At 28.9% G+C, this 25,165-nt stretch overlaps 1 protein-coding gene across 1 annotated transcript in view; it reads right to left on the bottom strand.

The window, feature by feature from the left end:
- Positions 1 to 25,165, bottom strand: part of LOC142333225 (uncharacterized) — a 121,436-nt gene that overhangs the window by 1,976 nt on the left and 94,295 nt on the right. Inside the window, exons 3-5 of the mRNA XM_075380214.1 lie at positions 18,269 to 18,603; positions 5,218 to 8,870; positions 1,509 to 2,496 (exon numbers count right to left, since the gene is read on the bottom strand). Coding sequence (XP_075236329.1) covers positions 1,509 to 2,496; positions 5,218 to 8,870; positions 18,269 to 18,603 — 4,976 coding nt within the window. The remainder of the gene's footprint in view (positions 1 to 1,508; positions 2,497 to 5,217; positions 8,871 to 18,268; positions 18,604 to 25,165) is intronic.

The raw sequence follows: 25,165 nt of genomic DNA, 5'->3' as shown, positions 1-25,165 counted from the left end.
TATTTTTAATTTGATTTTTGAAACCATGAGATTTTTTGTATCTTAGAAATACATGAACATAATTGCTTATTTCTCTAACTGTAAATACACTGAGGAATTAGTTGTGATTTTATGAAAGCTTTTTAAAAAATTTTCATTCATATTAGTGAATATCAATATAATTCAGTTAATCACTACTCATTACTTAATATCACTGCTTGGCAAATTCAAAATAAATCTTGGAATGAGATATAAATTTTCTTTTTTTTATAACAAAAATTCTGAGTGGAAAAAAATTTGTTAAAAATCATCTCTTGTAGCTTTTTTGATTAGTTTTACAAGAATTATAGTACAGAGTTGTCATTATTGAGAAATGTTATTTCTGCATTTTTTTTTTTTAAATATACATATTAATGTTTATAAACAGAAGATAATGATGTGTTCCAAGACTTTTCTAAATAATATTTAAAAAAAAGCTGAAGAATGATAGCAGAATTTACTTTAAACATTACATGTTCCATTATTTTAACAAGCAGAGAGGTTTTGATTAAATTTTTGTGATCTGCTAGCTTTTTTGAAAGCTTACATAATTGTTTATTAAGTGGAGTGCTGTAGGAATTGTAAGCTTCATTTCTGTTTTCTGAATGAGTTAGTTGTACTTAATGAATAAGTTTTATGGATGATTTATATTTGAAACTTTTTAAGAGCTCATTTACAGACATTATTGAGCATTCTCTAAGAGTATATTTCATTGAATAAATTGTTTTTTTACAACAGTTTTGGATCTCAAAATTATACATATAGTTCTAAAAATGTGTACATATATGCAGCAAAATATACATTTAAAAATATATTAACTGGGTTTTTCAAATAATATAAATATATATTTTCTCTCTCTTTCAGAGAAACAGAGAGAGAGAATGATAAATATGTAAATTAATTACTGTTTTAAATGTTATTGGAATTCTGATAAACTCACCAACCAGTTACATAACAAGGGGTTGAATACTAAAGTCCTTTCTTGCTGTTAACATTTAATTTAAGTATTTTTTAAACATTTCAATCAGTGAGGTATATATTACTAATGCATATTTTATTTTTTTTTTAGTTGTTCCTTTGATTTCATTTATCTTGCTACTTGTAAATTAAAATTAAACATCTTTTATTTAACCTGTTGCTTTTATTTTGAACTAGATTTGTTGGTGTGTTTGTTGCCATTTACATACTATTCTACGTCTTGTTTTCCTGTTGATATTCCTTATAAAAGAGGACTATAATTTTTTTATACTTTATAATAACAGTTTTAGAAGTTAAAATTTTAAATAACTAGCAATCAAGACTGCAAAACAAGATGTGACCTTTTATGATTAGTGGTGGTAATCTTAAGTCATTGGATGCGTTACCTTGTCTTACTGGAAGTGATTGTCTTATTGGAATTGGATATACCTTCAACTATGTCACAAAAGTTGATCATTGTAAATTAATAAGTTAAATAAAAATTAAAAAAAAAAACAAAATAATTTTAATACCTTTCTGTTAGCATAATCAGGAAATTTTCCTCTAAGTTGTTCCAAATTTTCTTCACCAGCACCGTCTTCTTGACCTGGATTTTCATCTGTATTTGCATCTAAAGCTCCTTTAGAAGCAAGCAGCTGGTATTCTAATGAATGAAATTCTTTTATATGATCAAGAGCTTCTTGCCTTTCAGCAAAGCTACTGTCACAGAGATGACATTTAAATGGAAGATCTGACGCGACTGTTGTTTGCATAACAGCAGAGGTTGAAAATGTTTGCAATTCTTGTGGAATTGAAGAAGTACCAGATGTTTTAATTGTTTCTGTCATCTGGTTCATTGATACTGATGCGGCAACTGATGTCAAATCCATGGCACTTAAATTTTTAACATTGTCTGAGGAATGATGCATGTCGGACAAAGGGTCATCACAAGCACTACCATGACTGTCATACCCACTGTGACTACCTTCTTGGTTTCTTTTACTTTCTTCAGATGATATTCGACCAAGATGTTTGCAGGACAAATGCTTCTTTAAATTGCTTAATGTAGAAAATGTTGAACTCGGACAATATTTACATTTATATGGCCTTTCTGGTACATTTCTCATTGTATAATTTGAACTCTGTTTTTTTACGTAATCTATGTGCAAGTCTGCATTTTCTGCAGTATTATTATCATTGCCAGTTTTATTTTCATTGCTATTATTGTTATTGTTATTAATACTAATACTACTGATGCTATTATTACTATTACTATTATTTCCACCGTGCTTTCTTAGCAGATGTCGATCACAGTTAGATTTTGTGGTAAATAATAATGAGCAGTGTGAACACTTGAAAGGTTTTTGTCCAGTATGTGTAAGGACGTGTCTTCGTAATGAAGATGACCAAGGAAATTTCCTAAAGCAGTAAGGACAAGACACTCTGTTAGGTGCTAGAGAATATGCACTTTTCTTTTTCTCGCCTTTGCGAACACTTCCTCCAGCAGTATCAGATTCAGATCTGCAACAAAAAAATAATGTTCTATTGTTATAAATATTTATTATCATAATTATTATTTTTTTTTTTAATTAGAACACTATTATTATAATTCTAATATAAAAAAACACAGCAAAACTACTTGTTTTATATATGTATGCCCATTTTTGTCTGAATCAACGTCCTCCATGTTGCCGGTTAGTTTATAATATAATAGTAAGTTCAGATATAACAGAATTAAAAAAATCAAGAAATAACAACACAAACAAATCAATTTTAAAACACTATTGTGTTGATTTAGGTAATTGTTGTAGTTGTATATATATGTATATATACATATATTTATTTATAATTAAAAGAATGACTAGGTTGTATTAATCTTTCATAAAATTATAGCTTTTAAAATTATATAATATAGTTTTATCTACCTATTTAAAGAAAATAGTACGTAGATAATAAGGAGGAACTTACAGGAGGAACAAATATCAAGGTAAATGTTTAACTTGAATAAATAAATGACTTGTACAATGCATTAAAAAAAAAAACAAAATAACTATTTTTAAATTTCTTCTTTTTAAAAGTTTATTTTAAATTTTAAAAAAATATTTATTAATTCTTTTTAAAGATCTAATAATAATAATAAGTTAAGGTTAATTATATTTTGCATCATATTTAAACATATTGTAGAGTACAGCAGTTAATAAGTTTAATTTACTTTAATAAACAGGCATATGAAAAGATTATTAATTCACATCACAAAAGCAACTCTACAAGAATACATCTTGGATTATTAGTTTCAAAGCCCACAAGATTGTGGTATGTAGCTAATTCTGTAATTTATTGTATTTTTTTTAATATTCTTATTTAATCAAATTAGTTATTGTTAAAAATATTTATATCATTGATAAATTTAAATTTGTTAAATATTTTTGACTAAAGCGGAATTATTTGTCTACAATCTGTAATCAATAATCAAACTGCATTGTATTTATTAAATACTTCTTAAAAAATAATAATGATCTTATAAACTGATCATTGATTAGAATGAAATACCATTTTGTTTTTTCTCTCCAGAAAAAAAATGACTTCTTTTTTCCTCCTCATCATAAAAAGAAATTAATTGATTTAAACAGGGTTGTTTTCCACCTTCGGTACTGTGTTAAAAATACGTTTAAAGAAAAAAGAGTTTAGTAGGAAAACAGTCTACTCTATGATACATAAATTAATTTTCTTTCAGAAATTTCCTCATGTTAATTAGTACCCAGTAACACAAATAATTATATTTTATGAACAAAACTTGTAGTATTCTTTGGGATGTTTTTCATAAATGCCCTTTAATTATTGGCATCCAATTATGGAATCACACGATTTTCCAGTTATGAATTTTGCATAGCTTTAATTTTTCTTTATTATTCCGCTAAAATCTTTTAAATTTCCAGTAAATCTTTGCTGTGAACAAACCCACATATCTTTTTAATGAAAATGTATAAATAACCTATAACTAAACTCACAAGACTACATTCTTACATGTCCTGGTAAATTTCTTTCCAACTTTAGCTTTTAGTGGTTTCTACCAAAATGATGCAGAAGTTAACAACAATACATTAGTATATTTATGAGGAAAAGCTGTGTTCAGGGAGCTGTGCTTTATTTCCCTTTCAGTGGTTATAAATAACGAAAAAATTTATTGTAAACTTTTATTTAACTGCTACAGAGTTAATAAACCATGCTACTTGTTAAAAATTGTTAGTTACTTAGTTTCTAATGGTATTTCTATTTGTCAAGTTCAGTTTTAAAAAGATTGATCATTACAATAACAAAAATACTTGTCTTGTTTATGCAAGTATTAATCTTGGTAATCTGGCATTTACCATCATGCTCAGTTAAAGCAGATCAATATTTTTGAGCGTTTAAGAAATTTTAATTAAGTAAAACTAGGACAGTGTAATACAGATATAATAAAGAATTACAAAAGAGCATTATTCATTTTGACAGGTAACAACAGACTATTGTCAAATTACAAGAGATGAAAAATTTTCAAGCCTAATAGAGATCCAAATTTATTATTCTGTAATAAATATCAAATAACAAGGCCATACTACGCGTTAGGATGAAAACTAAAAGATTTGCGTTTGTAAACCACCAAGTTACATACTTTTACTTTGAAAATACAATTTTCTATGAAACAGTGGAAAAATCAAATTGTGTAACTCACAATGTCAATAAAATTTAAACATCATAACGTTTTTTCCTCATGTTTAGTTTATTTGTTTAGTTTTGCAATTTGTTGCTTTAATAATTTGTTTTCACTAGCAAGACATTATTTCACACTTTTTTGTGATTTAGTTAATAACTGAAATTTCTTAACATATGGAATGAAATTTTATTACATAATTAAGTTGTTAAAAACATTAACTATTTTGTCCTATATATATATTTTTTAAACGATATAATAAAATTATTTAAAATTACTGATGGTAATTTTTAGGTCTATTTGTGCAGTTACTCTGCAGTTATGAATTTTTACAAGTTATTCACCCAAATATTTTTTTTAAATTTTCAAAGATTCCACCAAGTAATGAAATTCTGAAGCAGTTTTAGAACAAATAGTTCAGAATATCTTAGTTATGAAGAAATTAAATTTCTTCATTAAAAACTCAATATGTAATATTAACTTTTCACTACATTTTAGAATACGATCTATTTTTAAAAGAATTAGTTTATGAATTATGTGAATAAATTCACCTGTTTTCATCACTGCCTGAATTATTTCCTTCACTGGTACTTCCAGCAACAAGTCCTTCTTCATCTTCTTCACTATTTTCACAGGCTCCTTGATCTTCTTCACTGTGAAAGTATTCTTTGAATGTCTGAGTAGATGCGTTATCTAAAAGACGAGATACACTGGCTAGATCGACAACATTTTCTTCTCGCTGGGCTGGGACTTTTTTATTTGAATTATCTTTTAAATCATCATCTTTAGCCTCTTCATCTATTATTAATTGCTCTTCCCCTTCTTCATCATCCATTTCTTCATCTTGACCATCATCTGGATCTGATTTAATTACATCATCCAGTTTTTCACTAATATTATGTTTTGACTTCAACTGCTGAGCAATTGCATACTTAACTTCATCTGATATTAGAGTTTTGTTAGTTTCCAGGGCATTAGATTGTTGTTCTTGTATAGAAAGTGAAGGGTTATCTTTTTTTGAGGAGCTGTCATCTAATGGTGTTGATGATCTACTACCAGTACTAGTATGTTCATCAGAATGCACAGCTAAATGCGGGAAATATGATAGCTGACTGTTTAGACTTCCAGTTGGTTGCAACGAAAAAGATTTTGAACCGTGACTTCTTCGACCGCTTACATGACCAGAAGATCTTTGTCTTTGTGTCCAATATTGGGGATGCTGTTGTTTTATATGGCGTTCCATATTTGAACGTAAAGTAAACCTGGCAGAGCAATGTTCACATGTAAATGGTCTCTCTGTTCGATATCGCCTTTGCTTTTGTTTTGGTATTAAAACGCCATTTTTTATTACCATTTTAACTGAAGATGACTCATGTCGTGTAGTCGAGGATAATTTTTCTATTGGTTTTTGTATTGTGTGTTTAATTTTATTAGCCTGTTCAGTTGAGGCTGTAGTGATCAATTTATTTTCGGATTTTGATACATCAACTGGAATAGAAGATGATTCTCTCCTTCTGTTGTACTCAGCTAATGCTTGATTATGTAATGACTTTACTCTATCTGCGGCAGAAGCCATGGCTAACTGGTCTAATACAAGTGATCCTCCTGAAGTAAGTTGCAATCCACGAAGTAATTCTTTTTGTAAATGCTCTCTCATGTCAACAAATTCTTGTGGATTTCTTTGAAATAAAATTTGGTGAGGAGGGGTCAAAAAAAATGAAGGGTAGGCTGTAGGTGGTGTGGCTGGGAAAGAATTAAATGCAGGATTATTTCCAAGGAAAAAGGATGGATTAATATTAGTATTACCTGGATAAAACTGGGATAAATCTAATTTTGGTAAAGTAATTTGAGGTTTTGACTGCATTTCAAAGTTCTGAATTGATGGTGGTGTTAGCATATTTAAATCTTGGTTAAGTATCTTTGGTTTATCAGTAATTACTTCATTAAATCGTTTTGGTTTCTTGGAAAGGTCTTGTGGTTCAGAATCATCAACAATAATCTGCTCCTCTTTTATTTCACTTTTCTCTTTATTTCTTTTTCGGCTTAAATCTAATGCATCCATACTAAGATCTAATGGTGCATCTAACTGTTTTACTGAATTTTTATCAAATACACTGACTAGTTCTTCATCAGATGTCATTGTTCCAACATCTAAACTTTTTCTTCTAAAACTAATGCTTTCAGATGAAACTGGAATATTTCTTAAGTTACAAGGGTTAATGTCCTGTGAAATAAGAGAATTAGGAGTTGGTTGGGGTTCTGCTCTCATTATTTTTGCAGGTTGTTGAACATTATTTTGAGCAACAGGATTTGAGATATTTGTATCAACTTCTCTGACAACATTACCACCATCAGCAAAGAGAGATCGTTTCACATCATCTCTTGTTGAAACCGTAGCCACTGTAGGAGTTGGTATTGAGTTAATATCATTGGTTGGATCTTCAGATGGATGATAAATGATAGATTTTTTAACATCTTCCCGAGACATTTTTGCATGACGATTCCTTAAGTGTCTTTCACAATTGGCTTTTGTAGTAAATGCGTATCGGCACAAACTGCATTCATATGGACGATCACCATTGTGAGTTCGCATGTGCCGTATTAGTGCCGATTTGTCTGAACTGAAATGTGGGCACATATTACAACGATACGGTCCCATGTTTCCTCCTGGACTTGCTGACAAGTGCACACGATTATGACCTTTTAAAGCACGTAAATTTGGAAAAATCTTTGGACATAATCTACATGGAAATTCCCCACGTAATTTCATTTTTCTAAATTCAGCAGCAAAACAATCCTGCTGTTCTTCTTCTTCTCCCCTTGATCCTGAGTCTGGAGGAGTAACCTCTATGCTTGAAGGTTGTGGGCTTTTTGATAAATCAGGTAAAAGACCTCCAGCAGATGTAACAGAAATAATACTCTGAATATCAGCTAAGTCCTTAACTTCAGTCCCAGCATTAAAATACACATCATTTTGAAAATTTTCACTCTTACATCTTCGTTCATCATATTCTGGTGAACTAGGGGATGACTTATTTTGAAGATCTAATCTTGCAAAAAAACTTTCACGTCTTTTATCATCTTCTACATCTTCTGAACTCTCTGATGCAGAATGATGTGGCCGACTCAGATCAGTGGGTCCTTCATTATCACTGGATGAAAATTCATGTGTCATATCACCCGAATAACAACAATTTTGCTGGTGTATCTTTAAAGCAGAAGCTAATGGAAAAGCTCTTTCACATCTATCACACTGAAATTTATGATAAACGCTACTCGCTCGATGCAAACTTTGCTCACAAACCATTCTAGCAATGTAAGGAAATTTTTCACTAGAGAAGTCTACAAAAGTAAGATCTTTGAATCCAACTGTACCACCAGGGCTTGTCATAAGTTGTTCTTGATCTGGATGTACCATAAAGCGATGAAGATTTAAAACTCTATGATTTTTGAAAATCAGATTGCACGGTTCACAACGAGCTTTGTATTCGGGATGACTTTCCTCCAAATGAGTTTCTAAAAGATTAAGTGAAAGAAAATCTTCTCTTTCACAAACTGGACACTTAAATCTATTAAATTTGTCTTCATTTTTTGCTTTTCTTCTTGTAGTATTCATATTATCATCCTGCAAATCATTTTTGCGTTTACTGCTTAAATCACTAAGCGATCTAGGTGATAGTTCAATACTATTATTGTTATATTCTGCTGGTGTTTTTGAATTTTTCTTTCTTTTCAACACTAATGGAGGAGAAGGGTTCTTTTTTGAACTCCCATAACTATCTGAACTCCCATCACTTTCTGAGTTATAACCTCCGTCTTGACTTTTTCCAGACTGATTCATCGGATGGGTTCTCATATGTCTATGCATATTACCATTTGTTGTGAAACTAACACCACAGATTTTACATTTAAATGGCCTTTCTCCAGAATGTACTAATACATGTCTATCCAATGAACTAGACGAACTTAATACTTTTCCGCATATTCTACAAGTAAATCCTTTACACATGGCAGTCAGTTGTGTTTGTGATTCTTCTAATAAACTAATGTCATTGTTATGAGATCTTATATGCAGAGTAAATTCATGCTGAGAATTCAACATTGTGTCACAAATAGGACAAATGAATCTCATTTCTGAATCTTCTTCTCCGTTGGTGCTACTTCCTTCAGACCTGTTCTGACAGGCACTATCAAACTGTAAATTCTGTAACATTTACAAAACAAAAAAATAAACAAATTATAATTAAGTTGACAACAAAATAATTAGTAAAATTGAATATGAAACTAATTTTTCAAAATCCTTAATAACACTTTGATTTGAAGACATTTTAATTAGAATTTAACAAATAAGTTAAACTACACGTAAAAGGTCCAATAAATTTTTAAACGAGCAAAAATAAATTTTATAAACTGTAATAACTTCATTAAAAAAAATGAATGTGTGTGTGTGTGTGTGTGCGCACACACACACATTTACAGAGAGAGAGAGAATAAATGTGTGTGTGTGAATGGTGTAATGCAACAAAATGCTGTCATGAATGAAATATTCATGACATCAACATCTATTCAAATTTTTCTGTAATGATTATATTAGAAAACAGACTGATTCAACTAATATTACAATATATGTTTACATTTGACACTACTGATATTTTATGTGTGCGTACCTATTCATTTACAGAATGAAATATTCTACTATTACTATTATTACTTTTAATAACAACAGTAAACAAAAAAACTTCATATTAACTGTAATAATATATTGAACTAATGAAATAAATACTTATTAAATATTACACAATTAACCCAGCAAAGAATTAATAAAATTACATAAAATTTAACTACAATAATCATATATAATGCATCACAAACTCTGAAAAACAAATTTTTTTTTAAATATTTGATGTACGATTAAGTTATTTAATTCATTTTAACTATCATTTGAATTTAATATCATACTAGCTTTAACCCAACATCTTTTCATTTGTGGAAAATGTGAAAAGGAATAGTATAAACAAGACATCTTGTATTAGGAATTACTAAATAAGAAAAATTCATCTAATAATGCTATTATGAGCTTAAAAATGAATAAATAGAGGACTAGGAAAATTTAATAACAAGAGAATTTCCTTCCAGAAAAATTATGGTTGATGTATCACATTTTAATAATTATTTAACCCTTTCCCTTCGGGTGGCCAGAAATGCTTGCCACTGCCATTTCCATAACAACCCGACATTGTTCAGTTAAATTTTGTCCTCTGAGATCAGATGTCCAGCACTGGTAACCACTACCATTTTTGTCTCAATTTGGGCAGGTTTTAATTGCTTTATCCTCTGGGATCGGATGTCAAGCTGTGCTGGCCACTAATAATTTCTCTATGAACTCGGTTGGCCAACATTGATGGCCATTTGACATCTTTTTTTATATTATAGATGTAAATTGTCCAAAAAAAGTGAACAACTGTTTAACTCAGTCGAGATGATGTTTTATAAGTTAGCAACAGTTCAGTTTCAGTTTCACGGTAAAAATATGTTTTATGTAAAATATGGTAAAAAATTGAATTTACAGGTAGTGAGTCTAACCTTACTTTATTCAGCTTGTTGTGTACTGATTTTTTAGTGCAGTTATTTATTACTCAAATGATTAATTACTGCAAATATCTGAGTTTAGTGTAAAATACTGTAAATGTGTAAATATTAGTCCATTAGTTATTCTTTCGCACATTTATTTAGTTTTGAGAATGTTAGAATTAGCACACGTGTTTACTAGCAAAATGAGCAAATTACTTGATAATTCCGATGATATATGGAATGCTTTGGAAGACAAACTAGATAGTAACTATGATTCTGATCACGTGAGTGATATTGATTCTGACATTGGTAATGTGTTCGATAAAGAAGTACTAAATAAAAATGGTGTAAATGTATTGTCTGATGAGAATGAATTTGAAGAACAGTTTGAAGAATATAATAATAGTGTATTGAATGAAGAACAGGCCGAAGAACAGGCGGAAGATATCAAAGAGGTGAATGACAGTCGGAAGGAATTGCAGAAGGGGAGGAAGATCAGGTTATCAGAGCATTGAGGGAGATGAAAACGATGGTGAAGAAGATGGAGTGACAATGATGTAAGATTCAATAAGTATATTTATGTAAATGAGAGTGGCTTTAAACTACCTCGTGGCCAAATACCACAGACAGAATTAGAATATTTTCAGTTATTCAAATATTAGAATATTTCTAAAATATTTTCTATATTAAATATTTGAATATTTTATTAAATTAGAATATTTTCAGTAAACTATCAGAAAGTTTACTTACCGACATTGTAAATGAAACAAACAGATATTCCAAAGAAAAAATTCAAAGGAATACCCCGTTACGCAAAAATCTATCTGGTGGTCTTGGAAAGAAGTTACGCTTCGAGAAACGAAAGCTTTCTTAGGGGTTTTAATCAATATGAGTATGAATCCCAAGCCTGAAATTGAAGACTACTTTTCTGCAGACTACATTGACTATCAACCGTTCTTTAAAGATATATTTTCTAAGGACAGATTCCACCAAATCTTTTGGAATCTTCACGTAAGTCCTTCTCCAAGTGGCCCTGTACAAGGACATATAACACGTTTTGGGAAGGTGCGCAGAGTAGTTATGTATTTGGACAAGAAGTACAGGCAATACTACTTCCCACAACACAAAGTGAGTGTTGACAAGAGTACAGTGTCTTTTAAAGGTAGGGTTTATTTTAAGATGTTTAATAAGGACAAATCCGTTAAATGGAAAATAAGGATTTGGATATCATCAGAGTCAGCAACCGGCTGGCTATATTTGTGCCCTAGAGCCGTATTTAGACAAACCTACAACCAACCGCATGGACAGACTAGACTTAGGAGTCTGCTAGAGTGATCTTACACACTTAGTGTAAAAACTGGAAGACGATTATGGTACATCTGAAGGGCTACATGTATTCACTGATCGGCTACACACAAACTTAGACTTGACATTAGCACTGCATAAAAAGAAAGTTCACATAACCGGCACAACTGTACGAAACAGAAAAGGATTGCCTCCTGCAGTGAGAACAAGAGACACAAAAAATTCACAAAATAAATCATCACAATGAGTTGTCCAACCAGCAAAACTGAAGAAAGGGTTAATCAAAGCATACCGAAATGATGATAAATATTCACTTCTACTCTGGAAGGATACTAATGTTGTAACAATGCTTACTATGCTGTATGACAACTCAACCCAGGTTGTAAGACGGGTGAAGAAAGGTGGACAATTGGAAATTGTACAGAAACCAACTGTTGTATGTAAGTACAATGAGTCAATGGGGGAAGTTGACTTAATAGACCATTACATATCTTCATATCCCTTCATTAGGAAATCAATCAAATGGTGGCAGAAAATCTTTTAGCTTATTGAAACTGCGATTGTAAACTACTATATCTTGTTTTCTGGCAACAAACCTTCAAAAGAAAAAGTGACACAAAGAAAATTTAGGAAGCACCTGGTAAAAAAGTTAGTGGGGGAGGTTCGAAATGCAAACAGAAGCCAGAGACCATCAAAGTTTGTTGATGAACAGTGACTGGACGGTAAATTCCATATAATATATCTACTTGAAGAGAGAAAAACTAAAGACTGCACTGTTTGTAGTGATCGCAGTGTAGGAGTTTGACGACGGACAAAATTCTTCTGTAAAACTTGTACTGCTAATCCAGGGCTTTGTCCTGGGGTTTGCATTGAGAAATATACTCAGGAAAATTTAAAAAAACTAATTTTTGTAAAACATGGGGTTTGCTGCTTTGTTTGTCCTGGGGTTTGCTTTGAGAAATATACTCAGGAAAATTTTAAAAACTAATTTTTGTAAAACATGATTTGTAACTGAAATGTTATCTTTTTCAATAATTAATAGGCCTATCCTAATATTGCAAATTTAACATAAGTAAAACTAAAATATTATAATCCAGTAATTCAAGTGTTTGAAATAGATTAAAAATCTGTTATTGCAACCAAATTTGTTATTATTTATTTACATAAGTTTCAATTATATTAGATAAACAAAAACAGGTTCGGATCAGAAAAACTGGGTGGTTGCTCAAACAGAACACTTTCTGGGCTATAGACTGCCTATGGCAATATTTCATTAGGGTTTGTTAATTGTAGGAATTTCAAAAGTCAGTTTATTGCAACAACTGGTAAATTGAAGTAATTTAAATAACTAGTTTATATGAAAAAAATGTTTAAAAAATTCACATTCTTTGTAACATAACTTTTTCTATTTTTCAATACGCAATATAATATATTAGATTATTTAATATCATAACAACAGCTACATCACACAGTTGCATATATTTTTAATATTTAAAACAAAATAAAACATAACAATTTATATCAAAATAAGGGGTTTTAATTTATTAAAAACCAAGTGCAATCACAATAGCGTTTAAAAACCCAAAACAGATTCCGAGCTGGTGGGGGTCGAGAGTGTAACGTAGCAGTCGACTCACAAATAAACCGCCATTGCCAGCAGTGCTGGCCATCCGATCTCATAGGTCATTATCAACTGTTCAATCAATGATCTGATGCAGAAATAGGTGTGGCCAGCAGTGCTGGCCACCTGATCTGAGAGGACATTTCTTAAAAGTTACTTCTGCTGGGAAAGGGTTAAGGTTACACTTGGTCTGCGATGACAGAGGCATTGTGCTTTGTACAAAATGTAATTTTTTTTATTAATCAAAAATATTTATTTAATTTTAAAGTAATATCAGTATACAAAAAAGAAGTGGGGAGCCATTCATTTTAAAAATTTCTAGATCAAATTTTTTTAATAAAACGTGCTTTCTATGAAAATGATGTAATAAATTTATTCAATAATGAAAGAAAAAATATAATTTATGCTTAATGTTTTATTTTATTAAAAAGTTACTTATTTATGTTTGTTTAAAATTACTGAAAGATTGTACAGATACAATTACTTTGATAATTATTCTGTACCACACGAATGACAAAGTGTTTAAAAGTTTTATGCGAGTTTAAATGAATCTGAAATAAGAAAATTTAAATTCAAAAAGTCCTTTGCAAGAACAATTTTAATATAATTTGAATGTTCTTTAGTAAAAGTTTTATTAATTGAACACCATAATGAAATGCGATAACACATAATTATTAAAAATTACTAACCATTCACTTTTAAATTATATTGAAATTGATCTTCCAAAAGATCTTTTAGAACAAATTAGCAGTACCTTCAACAGTGGAGTTACTAGTAGCATTATTGTAAATGGCAGCTATAATAATAATAATAATAATAATAATTTTTTATTGTGTAAAAAAATACAAAATTGCATCACAATCGTCAACATTCAACAACTAGAAAATGTGGTTAAAAGTCTACAGAACTGATTAAAAATTATTAAATTTTAAAGTCCTTTCTATCCATTTAGTCGCCCCATTCAAGGATATAAAACATATCATTCATGCACAATTCACATCTTTTGACATAGGCTCTGTCCTAATAAAATTTTGATTAATTATCCCAGCAGCCATCCATGAACTCGTCAACAGAGTAGAACAGCTTAGACACCAAAAGGCGTATAAACACTGTGGAACTGCAGCACCACCTATTTCCACTTGAGATTATTGATAACATTTAATATATGTCGTTTTTTTTTTTATACTTGTACCATATATAATCCATAAACTTAATGTCAGTAGCCATCCCCAAATTTATGAAGACACAAAAATCTTTGAATAGAACTGATCCAGCAGTGTGGTGTTTGGGGTTGTGCACATGCGCACATAGGGAGCTGCATGCAAGGCTGTGAAGGAGAGAGAGCACTGTCGCTCCTACAGAGCTGACCCTGGCACTGTTGGAGCCAGTGCTGATGGAAGGTATTTTGTTTTCACTCCATATCTGTATGGAACATTCCTTGTTCATTCCCTTTTCTAGTTTAGTTGGTGGAAGGAATATGAAAGTGGTTTAGGTGTTTTTTCAGTAGTGATCAGAAGATAGTGGAAAGCAAGGGCTCTTTGATTAATAAATCTGTCAAAAAACACGCTGGAAGGGTGAAAGAGAAGGAATTAGTAAAAAACTAATTATGTATTTGTTTCTGTACATAGAAATTTAAATTAAGCACCTGTTTTTAAGCAGACATTTTATTATGCTATTATCTTTTTTTCCTGTTTAGCCTCTGGGAATTACTGTTCAGGTATTACTTCAGAGGATGATATGTATAAGTGTAAATAAAGTGTAGTCTTTTACAGTACCAGTTCGACCATTCCTGAGATGAGTGATTAATTGAAACCCAACCACCAAAGAACACCGGTATCCACAATCTAGTATTCAAATCCGTATAAAAATAACTGCCTTTACTAGGACTTGAACGCTGGAAATTTTGACTTCCAGATCAGCTGATTCAGGAAGACGCGTTTACCACTGGACTAGGTGGGTTAATGTTATTATCTAATAATACTAAAACATATTATCTGTATTGACATTTTATTATTTATTCGGTTAAACTGAATACGGTTTTTAAGCACAATATCCTTAAAAACCATGTGCTATATTCTTGAATGTGATAAAGTGTAGAATTAGATTATTATTCTGCTTCCAACTATTCTATTTGATTCTTTTTTCGGTTCTTTTATTTTAAAGAAAAATTTAACTATGGCCTTGAAAAGGCCCAGAAAAAAATTTTCTGGAGCAGCACCTCACTAATTTTAGCTACCTGCCGCCACTGTTTATTGTTATTAGTTCCTTTATTAAAAAGGTTAGTAAATTCAGTTAATATAAATTGTAGGATAGCTTTAAATTATCTTAAATTTGTTCATAAAAAATATTGTCAAATTTATCTATCATTTATTACAAAATCATAGAATCTATCATTTAATTACATATCTAAAGGTTTCCTTTTTGGGCTAAATAAAAACAATGGTTTTTAAAGAATTAATAATATAATAGTGCTACTGGTAACTCCACAGAAAAAGTCCCACTAATTAACTACAAACATCCTTCGAAAATCATTAAGTTTGCGGTTTGAATTTGTTTTAAAATAACTGTATTGAAAGGGAATGGCAATCCTAAAGAATATTAAAAACTGCCTGTCATGACAGACCAAGAGTATCCTTAAATAATTATGTAAAAAGTTTTACATCATCCATGAATTTTCTGGAAAGAAATTTTGTAGTTATTAAAGTTTTCTAGTTCTCCATTTAATAGGTTTTAATTTTAAAACTCAAATATGGCCTTAATGAAGTCATTAATTATTTTATAAGTTTTAATAATTATAAAGAGAATTTTATACAGCAGTTTAATTTCCACAAATTTAAACTGCTGGGCATTTTTTTTAAATGTAAAACTTTTTTAAAAAATCTTTTGTCATAATTTAATTTGATTTAATTTTTCATGTTCAAGATTAAATATAGTCAAACGTAAGTGTTAGTACTCAAAAGTATAAGTATTGATCACAATAAACAATCTATTCTATGGAAGAAAATCACTACTACTGAAGTGATGTAATGTAACTACTACTACTAATGTAACTTTCCCAATTTCTTTTTCTTTGTTTTTGTTTAATTAGATTTTTAACTTGATTTTCATGTTATTTATATCAATAAAAACAAAATTTAAAGAGAGATAGTAGTTACTTTGTCACAGCTAGAAAAACAAAATTAAATAAAACTAATGAAGTCAATCACAAATTAACACCATTAATAAAACATTCAGAAAGAATACTCAATTAAAAAGGTATAAAAGGTAATCTAGTATTCTTCCACAAATCCGTTCTTTTAACTTTTAAATGATAACTATATAAGAGTTATACATTATAACTGCTTTTGAAGAATGTGATTTTTTTAATTTATAAGAACTCTATTTAAATTTTTAACTTGACTGTGGCAAGATTAGAAATAAATAATTACTAAACTAAACCATACTAATTATTTAAACTGTGTGTGGTTCCGAACACTGTCAAAATTTTTGTATGACTATTGTATTGAGAAGAAAAATATAATTATTGTTTATATCAATATTTTTTTCAGTACATGATTGATTATATGACTGAATCACAATTTACTAGTTAAGCCTCAAAATATTTTGCATAGCTTTCATAAAGTGGGATTCATTAGTAGCTGCAACATTACTTATATAACTTCAAACATTATATAATTGTTATTTAAGGTTAAGCTGTTAATTAGAACCTACCAACTAAATGGTGGCTTGGGAAATAGTAATGAGGAATTGGAAATACACAAATAAATCTAGTCTAGTCCCTACTAGACTACACCTCAAACTGTCTCTTCCAAATTGAAAGACTAGAAATAATTATGTCACATAAAGTAATTTCTTTGTTCTTCAACACAACACTGAAAATATTTTAGAAAAACGTTTCAGCTTTCAAAACGCCAGTAACAATACATCTAATTCAAGAGGACTTGCTAAATAAATTGTAGTTATAATGTGGGGAAGAACATTTAAATGCATTTAAACATAACAGCTGCTATGAAGATAAAAAGTAAACACTAATTATTAATTCTTTTAAGAAAAAGAATCAAAATGCATGACCAGTCCCTTATCATAATGAGAAATTTTGTGTAGTGTTCCCTGAATTCCTTGACTACTTTGTTTTCTCATTTTATCATTTGCAATGCATTTTATAAATAAAAAAAACTCCTGTAAGAACAAAAAAAAATAGAAAAAAATGCCAATATATTTTAACAGCATGGGCATGAACACATTGTATAATACATTATTGTAATATAATAATATTCCATGTAAAAAAGTGTTAAAATTTTGATCCAAGGAACTGTCTTACCCTGCTGCAAAATGTTCTTAATCTTGTTATTCTCTCACTTAAAATAGTTTAATGAAAAATAAAAAATTGTGGGAAAAAATTAAACCAACAAGATTTATAATGTTGCTTTATTAGATTAGTTAGTGTTGTTTTTATCTACTTATTTTTTTTTTCATGCATCTCTTTCATTTTTTGAGATGAGATTTAAAACTTTTCAAATCTTCACAGTTTAAAAAAATTTATATTAATAGCTTGAAAATTTGTAGTAGTAATTTTTACTGGGCCTATATAAAACCCACAATAATGGATACCACAGCAAACTCCAGGTAAGGTGATTGTGTAAGTGTAGAAGAATATTAAGAAGTATTGTTGCTTTTGTTACTTTCTTATTTATTCAGAAACACAAGGGAAGGACCTGATTATAATTACTCATTTTTAGATTTAAACCCAGAACCCATGTAGATGAAAGACAGAGGTGCTTCCACTCTGCCAAAAGGTAGATAAACAATTTTTTTATAATTTTATAATAAATACTGTCTACCTAATGAATACATCTGTATAATCAAAATTTAAATAAATGAGTTAAAAAAGGTCAGTTTTTCTTTGAGGTAGTATTTTTAATTATATCAAATAATAAATTAACAGTATAATTTTAAGAAACAAATTTTATCTGACAATAGTAAATAAGTCAGCTATTTGTTTAAATCTTGTCAGCATCAGATCTCTGATGCTAAAACTAAACAGCTTCAAGTCAATTAGATTTATAAAAATGCTAAATTTATAAATTATAAAAAATAAATATTACATCTACAGATGGTTCAGGTGAAGTTCTTTCTTCTGATGTATCTTCTTTTTCTTGTATCTCTTCAATATCATCTCTATATTTTTCTAGGTCCTTTTTATTATCATCATCATCAATATTAGTAGAATGGGATGTAGGGCAAGATGTCTTTGAAGTTATTTCTTTATGATTTTTATTATTCTTTGGTGTTGAAACGAGTTCATTTTTTATATTTCTCTCTTTGGTTAGATTATATTCAATCTCTTTGGATCTCGTAATGATTTGTTCTTTTTCTACTTTTTCAGTCTCTTTTTTTGTAACACCTTCATTAAGTCCTTGACTGGCCACATTACACGGTTCTGTAAAATAGCAAAAAATATACCAAATGAGCATTCAGTATACTTTATTTATATATATTTCTAATATACATAGACATTGATGTAATAAAATCTTCACTTATCTTTAATTAAAACTTCAATACTACACTAAAATAGTTTTATCAGATATAGTTATCATAACACATCACTATTATAAATAATTATTTGCTCTTAATTAGAACGATGAAACTCAGAAAATCCTGTCAGTCTTTTTTTTCTGTAGGTGCTCATTCTAAATAAACAACACTGAAATAAAAGTGAAGGTAAATAAATTGTACTTATAAAAACATGTTTTAACAACAAAGTCCCTCAAAACAGGTCTGAAAAGTACAAATATTTCAAATCTATAATGTTTGAAATATTACTAATAGATTACAAATATATAGTATTATTTCATTAGAGCACAGTTATAGAGTTTTAGTGTTAATTGCACTGTATGTAATAAAATTATGTTAGTGTATTATATTTGTTACTTTCATTCTGTGTTACTTTAATCAATGAAATAACAGTGAACCTTCTATTTTAGGAGTAAGGAAGGAAACATTTTTGTTGAGTAATCCCACAAGAATGATAACAGTGTGCTCTTGCTCGCGCGCATGTGGAGTGATTAATTTTTTTTAATTTTCTATATGTTTTAAAGATAAAAACCTTTGATTTGGATTATAATCAATAATACCCAATTTCTGAAATTACTACTGATCTGTATCTAAAAATATTATAGATAGGTTAAAACTTATGAGAGAATAATCTTAGGCTGAGCTATGAAGAATCTTTCCTGATTAAAAAATATTCTAATTTTACAGGATTTACCCTAAAAATTGTTCAAAAAAGTTTCTTTAATACAAAATTTCTAAAATTATTTCTAAAGTTAAAATTATTATCTAAAGTTTCTAAAATTATTACAGAGATAATTTATTTTTAATTTTTAAAATGTTGTTACTACATGACTGTTGATAGATAACACACGATGAGTATAACTAACATCTTTTAATTCATCTCAGAATGCAAGAAGTCAATGTCAGGTATTGATTTATTGCATAAAATTTAATGACTTCCTCCAAACTTAAACAAAGAGGAATTTCATACATCTTATACCAGACAACAATATTTTCTTATATGAATAATTTTAAAATTAAGCTCTAAAAATTATAAAATTTGGAAAATCTCTTTAAATTTGATGATGAATATTACAAAGAAATTCTTAGGAAGCCAAATTGCACTGCAATATAGTGTATTAAGTGAATGATACAAACTATTGAAAAGGAAGGTATTTATCGGACAATGTATTTTAGGAAAATTATTTTCTAGACAAAAGAATTCCATTTTAAAACATACTAGTAATATCAGTGACCCAACAAAGGTGTATTTGCACCATGATATAACACAATGCTTCTTGGCACATGCAACACAATTGTAGATCAGTGTAATTAATTTCTTGTTTTCCCTGATGACTTTAGAGCAGAACAACTACATTCTTGAAACTTTATATGGGACATACTCAGCAATTCTTCGTGAAAAGTGGCTTATGATATGAACCTTTTAGAATCATTCCTATCCAATATTGCCTTCTACTAGAGGAACTGGTAGATAGACCCGTAAAGGTTTAACCTGAAAGTGTTATATGTACTTACATTTAATTTTATTGACAAACCCCTGAACAAAAGATACAAAGAGATTTGTATAAGTTGTTTTGATAAGTTTCCATAGATAGTAATTGCTTATTTGTTAAATTTACTTACATTTGAGTAAGTAAATTAATGCTGTTTAAATTTATAAGTTTCATATTAATTTTTTTTTTTTTTTGATGAACTAATTATAATGTATTTTAAATGTGATTTTATTTTGTTTCAGAGATTTCTTAAACTATACATAGAATAATTAATAAGAGTTGCTTGAATGAATACTTATTGTTGGTTTTGTTTGTGAACAGGTATTGGGTCAATCATTTAGTGGATATATATTTCTGAAGAGAAAGGAACTAATCATCCATCCCATAACTAACCTAACTCTTTCTTTTTCAATGCTGTCTAGGTTTGTAGTGCATTATAATGTGATTAAATTAATAACTTGTATAAAAGTAAATATTAATGGCATTTGTGTTAGATTAATTCAATTGACTCAAATTATCCCACATTCTATATATGTATATATACAATAACAAACACTTTTCTTATGTTGTAGTGTATTTTAACTATAAAATGTCATTCTTCTATCAACAGTGCTGTTATAAAAAAAAAATACATAATATACAAAAAACAATTTCAAATAGGATGAGATAATAAATTACGGACTATCAGTGACTGGTGCTTAGTATTAAGTACATATTCAGACATGATTACATCATTATCAAGCATCCAGCATGAATTATGATAAACTTCTAATCAGGTATATTTGAAGGTATATTTTATCAGCCAAGTAATTTTTATTATTTATCCACCTAAGGAAAATTCGATGTCATCATATTCAATTGTTTCCATAGGTATTGATTAGAGAAAAACTTTAAAAAAACACACCTGTAACTTTCTTGAAATTTTTAGATCATTAACAGCAAAAATAAAATAAACAAAAAGAAATTTATGAAATAATAAATAAAAATAAAACCTATCAAAATACTTATTAAAAAAAATCTTATGTGGACAACACATGACTTCCTTGTACGCCTATTAATACAGATACACATTTTATATAATAGAATTTTATACATATATATATATTTATATATACATACATACATACACATTTTTTTTTTAAATGAAAAGTTTATTGAATTATTTATCGTAAATTTTTTTTACGATCAGACATTAATAATTATTAATAAATTAATATACTTAAACTAAAAAAAAAAGAGATTAAGTCTGATTCGAATCGATGTGCCTTACCCTTGTAAGATCCAAATATTTCATTAATTAAGATTTCATTTGGCTATAACTCAGATACCAATGAAAATAAGTACCATTTATGATATATCATGAAAAGCTTATGAGGGCTTATTGCTGTAGTTAAAAAGTTCAAAATCCAATTTTTTTTTGGACTTTGAGCTTTTCTGGACACTTTTGGTTCAGTCAATTGCAATCAAAATTCGAGGTGCACAACTAAATGTTATAGCAGTTCTAAATCCAAAATTTCAACATCCTACGGCTAATCGTTGAGTTATGTGAAATACATGTGTACATACAGATTTCATGTTGAAACTAGTCAAAATTAATTCAGGGATGGTCAAAATGGATAGTTCTTCCTTTACTTTGTACAAGGAAGTAAACAAACAGCAATAAAATACAGTGTTTACATTACATTTAATCAAATATCATATATTTACAGGTGTTTTTTTTATTTAATACCTGTAAAACAGATAAAAAAATAATGTTCTAAAATGTAGATGAATTTAATGATACACAGACCATACATCTATAAGAGCCTGTGTTTTTTATTTCTGCTTGGAATAATGAAATCCCTTTTACTAATTTTTGGTAAAATGAATAACCAATTAAAATATACATACAGTATCCTGAATAAAAAAATTTGAACAACTACTATTGCACACACACTTCAAACATGTTGGTCTGAGATAACTTTTAACATCTCAGCTGATTAGTGGGACACAATGTAATCTGTCTCTGTGATAATTATAACTAATTTGGATTAATGCAAGTGAATTAGTTAAGGGTACTATTAGACTTTTTTTATTTGTTAGAATATTATATGGTAAGATGATAGAAAATGCTATAAAAATGTTTATTTTTGAATTTAAAATCATAGGGGAATTTAAGGAGCTGCAGAAGCATATATCTTTCCCCTGGGTAATCTTTATACTTAGTTTTTTGGGTGTACTAACAAAATTATTTATTAGATTATTTTTACAAAATCAATTTTTTATAAACGATAATCAAAAATTTACATATCTGTATTTTCTGTTTTACAAGTGACTTAATAATTTAAGTAAGCATAATAATAAATTTCTTAAATATTAAATATCAATAAATAACATAACCGCAGTGTTTTTAGGTGACCTGATATAAATACACCCAATAAAAACATACACATCCTAAATGTTAACAAAAATATCATTCATTATTAAAGAAATCAGGAAAGAGATGGTTTCCAGTTTATTTCTTCTCATTATTGCTCTTTATTTAACATTCAAATTTCAGCCCAACAAAAATAACTGTAAAATTATGTGATATAACTTCTTAAAACATGTGAAATAATCATAATCTGTAGATTAAAACTGAGAAAATTATTTTTAAAATTACCAACACAAATTTTACCCTCAAAAGTTTTCTAAATTTTTAAGGATTGAAAACTTATCTTTTTTAAATGAGACGATATAGCATGTCACTCTTCGTCAGAAGGCTCTTTGAATGACAAGTAATTTGGTACAAATAAAATAAAAAATTGATTGACTGTTGAATAATAATTGTGGTAACTTTTCAAATGATCATCCAGTATACTGTATCAATTAGATGGATATTGTATTTTATGATTTCAGGTTGGAATCAGATGATGAAACCTCTTAATCATATGGGAGTTTAATCACATACAAGTAAAACAAAAAAACTAAATAGTTATATAATACATTTATTTCTAAATAATGCATCTTCATAGCTCACACTTGTTTTATTATATTTCATTAAAGAAATAGTCTCCAGATAACTTGAATAAACATAAACTTATAAGTAGGTGTGTTTAAAATGTTAATCATTACATTAGAGCAGCGTTATTTTTATATGTTAAATTTTGAAATGGTAAAGTATAAAATTATTGGTAAAATAAATAAGTTATGAGGATAAAAAATATAGAAAGCACAATAGTTAAGATAATCAAAGGAGAAATAAGAATCAATTGAAGAAGTAGTGAGAAGGGGAAAAGCTAAGAAAAAATGGAGGGTAAATTAAAGATTAAGAAAAGAATTAACAAAGGCAAAGAAAGCTTTAAACAAGAAGAAATAATTATTATGTAACAATGTGGATTTAGAGGTGAAGAAAATTTGATTCTATGCATTTGGAACATAAACATCCTGAAGGAGAGAAAAAGAGAAATTGAAAGTTTTTTGAATGGTATGGAGTAAAATGGAGAAAATAAAATATATGGATCCTATCAGAATTGCTGAGGATAGAGCAATCCTACATATGTAAGTCAAAGGAGGAAATCAAACTAAATCGCATGTGTTCTGAAAGGGAAAGAATTATTAATTACTCCTGAAGAAACAATTTAAAGAGAAGGAAAAAATTGAAAGTGATGGACAAAGTAAAGAATGGAGGGAATAAGAAGACCAAAGGGCAGGAATTGAATAGGAATGATTGGAAACTACAATGATTTAAGAGACTTCCCATTTGGCAGAATATTACATGTAAATAATTTTCTTTAGTGTAAGCTTTCAGGAAGTGTGTTGGTTTGGAAAAGGAACTGATTATTTCTGTTGCCACAGCCAAACTTATCTGTTTTGGTTGGCTTTATAAAAAAACACAGACTTTTAGCAGTAGAGAGGAACATCATGATAATTGACAACAGTGATGACTTTTCAGTATCAGGATGATAAATACATAGGCTAATTAGAACGAAGAAACAAACTTCTTCCTGGTCCAGCTATGTTTTTATTTAGCACTTAGGCATATTTTTTCTCTGACCACTTTTTTATTTTATATTAATTATTTATAAATGTACTAGTTAATAAATATTACATTGGCATAATTTAAGTTAATTATTTTTAGAATAAATAGATTTATTTAGACAATTCTGAATAAATACTTTTCCCTGAATATATTTTTGTAAAACAGACAGGTTATGAAACACTTCTAGATAGCCGAACAAAAAAACTGTTAATGCGTCTTTGCTTTGATATATTTCTGATTAAAAATGGTTTACTTTTAACAGACATTCCAAATAAAAACACATCATGACCACTATATTTGAAGATTCAATATTTTAATTATTTGCAATAAATTTTATATACCAAAAATAAATCGATGGGATACTGTATCAATAAATACTCGTATTCAAACATATAACGAATTTAATAAGTATTGATGATCTTTCAGTATGCAACAATATTTAGATAATAAATGCGGTTTTATACGTCTTATAATAGATAACAAAGTAATAAATAGAGAAACGAGTTATATATTATATTTTGATTAATTGCAGGAAATTGGATTACAATATGTTCATCAGATAATGTATTTCTAAGAATCCGGTTTTAAATTCAAAAATGAGTAGAAGCGATAACAAATTACAATGTAAGAGAATCAATCAATAGGCGATGTAGGTAGTTATTGTGGATCGTCAGTTGCCTAGAGACACGTGTATTGTCAGATGCCATTCGGTAACCATAGTAACAAACCAGAAAACAAACCATACTCCACCGGCCGGCCACGACCCGGTTGGTCTTGTTCCCCTCTCCCAGTTTTATCTATCAATCCTTAATTTATACTCATACATATATTATCACAATCGTCATCATTATAGTCTTGCGAATCATCATTATCATCAAAAAAATATTTTTTTGAAACTGCTAATTTATCAGTTACTGGAATATTACGAGTTAAAC

Source organism: Lycorma delicatula, chromosome 1, assembly GCF_047948215.1.
Source record: "Lycorma delicatula isolate Av1 chromosome 1, ASM4794821v1, whole genome shotgun sequence".
Lineage (NCBI taxonomy): Eukaryota > Metazoa > Arthropoda > Insecta > Hemiptera > Fulgoridae > Lycorma > Lycorma delicatula.
This window is presented reverse-complemented; position numbering and strand designations above follow the sequence as displayed.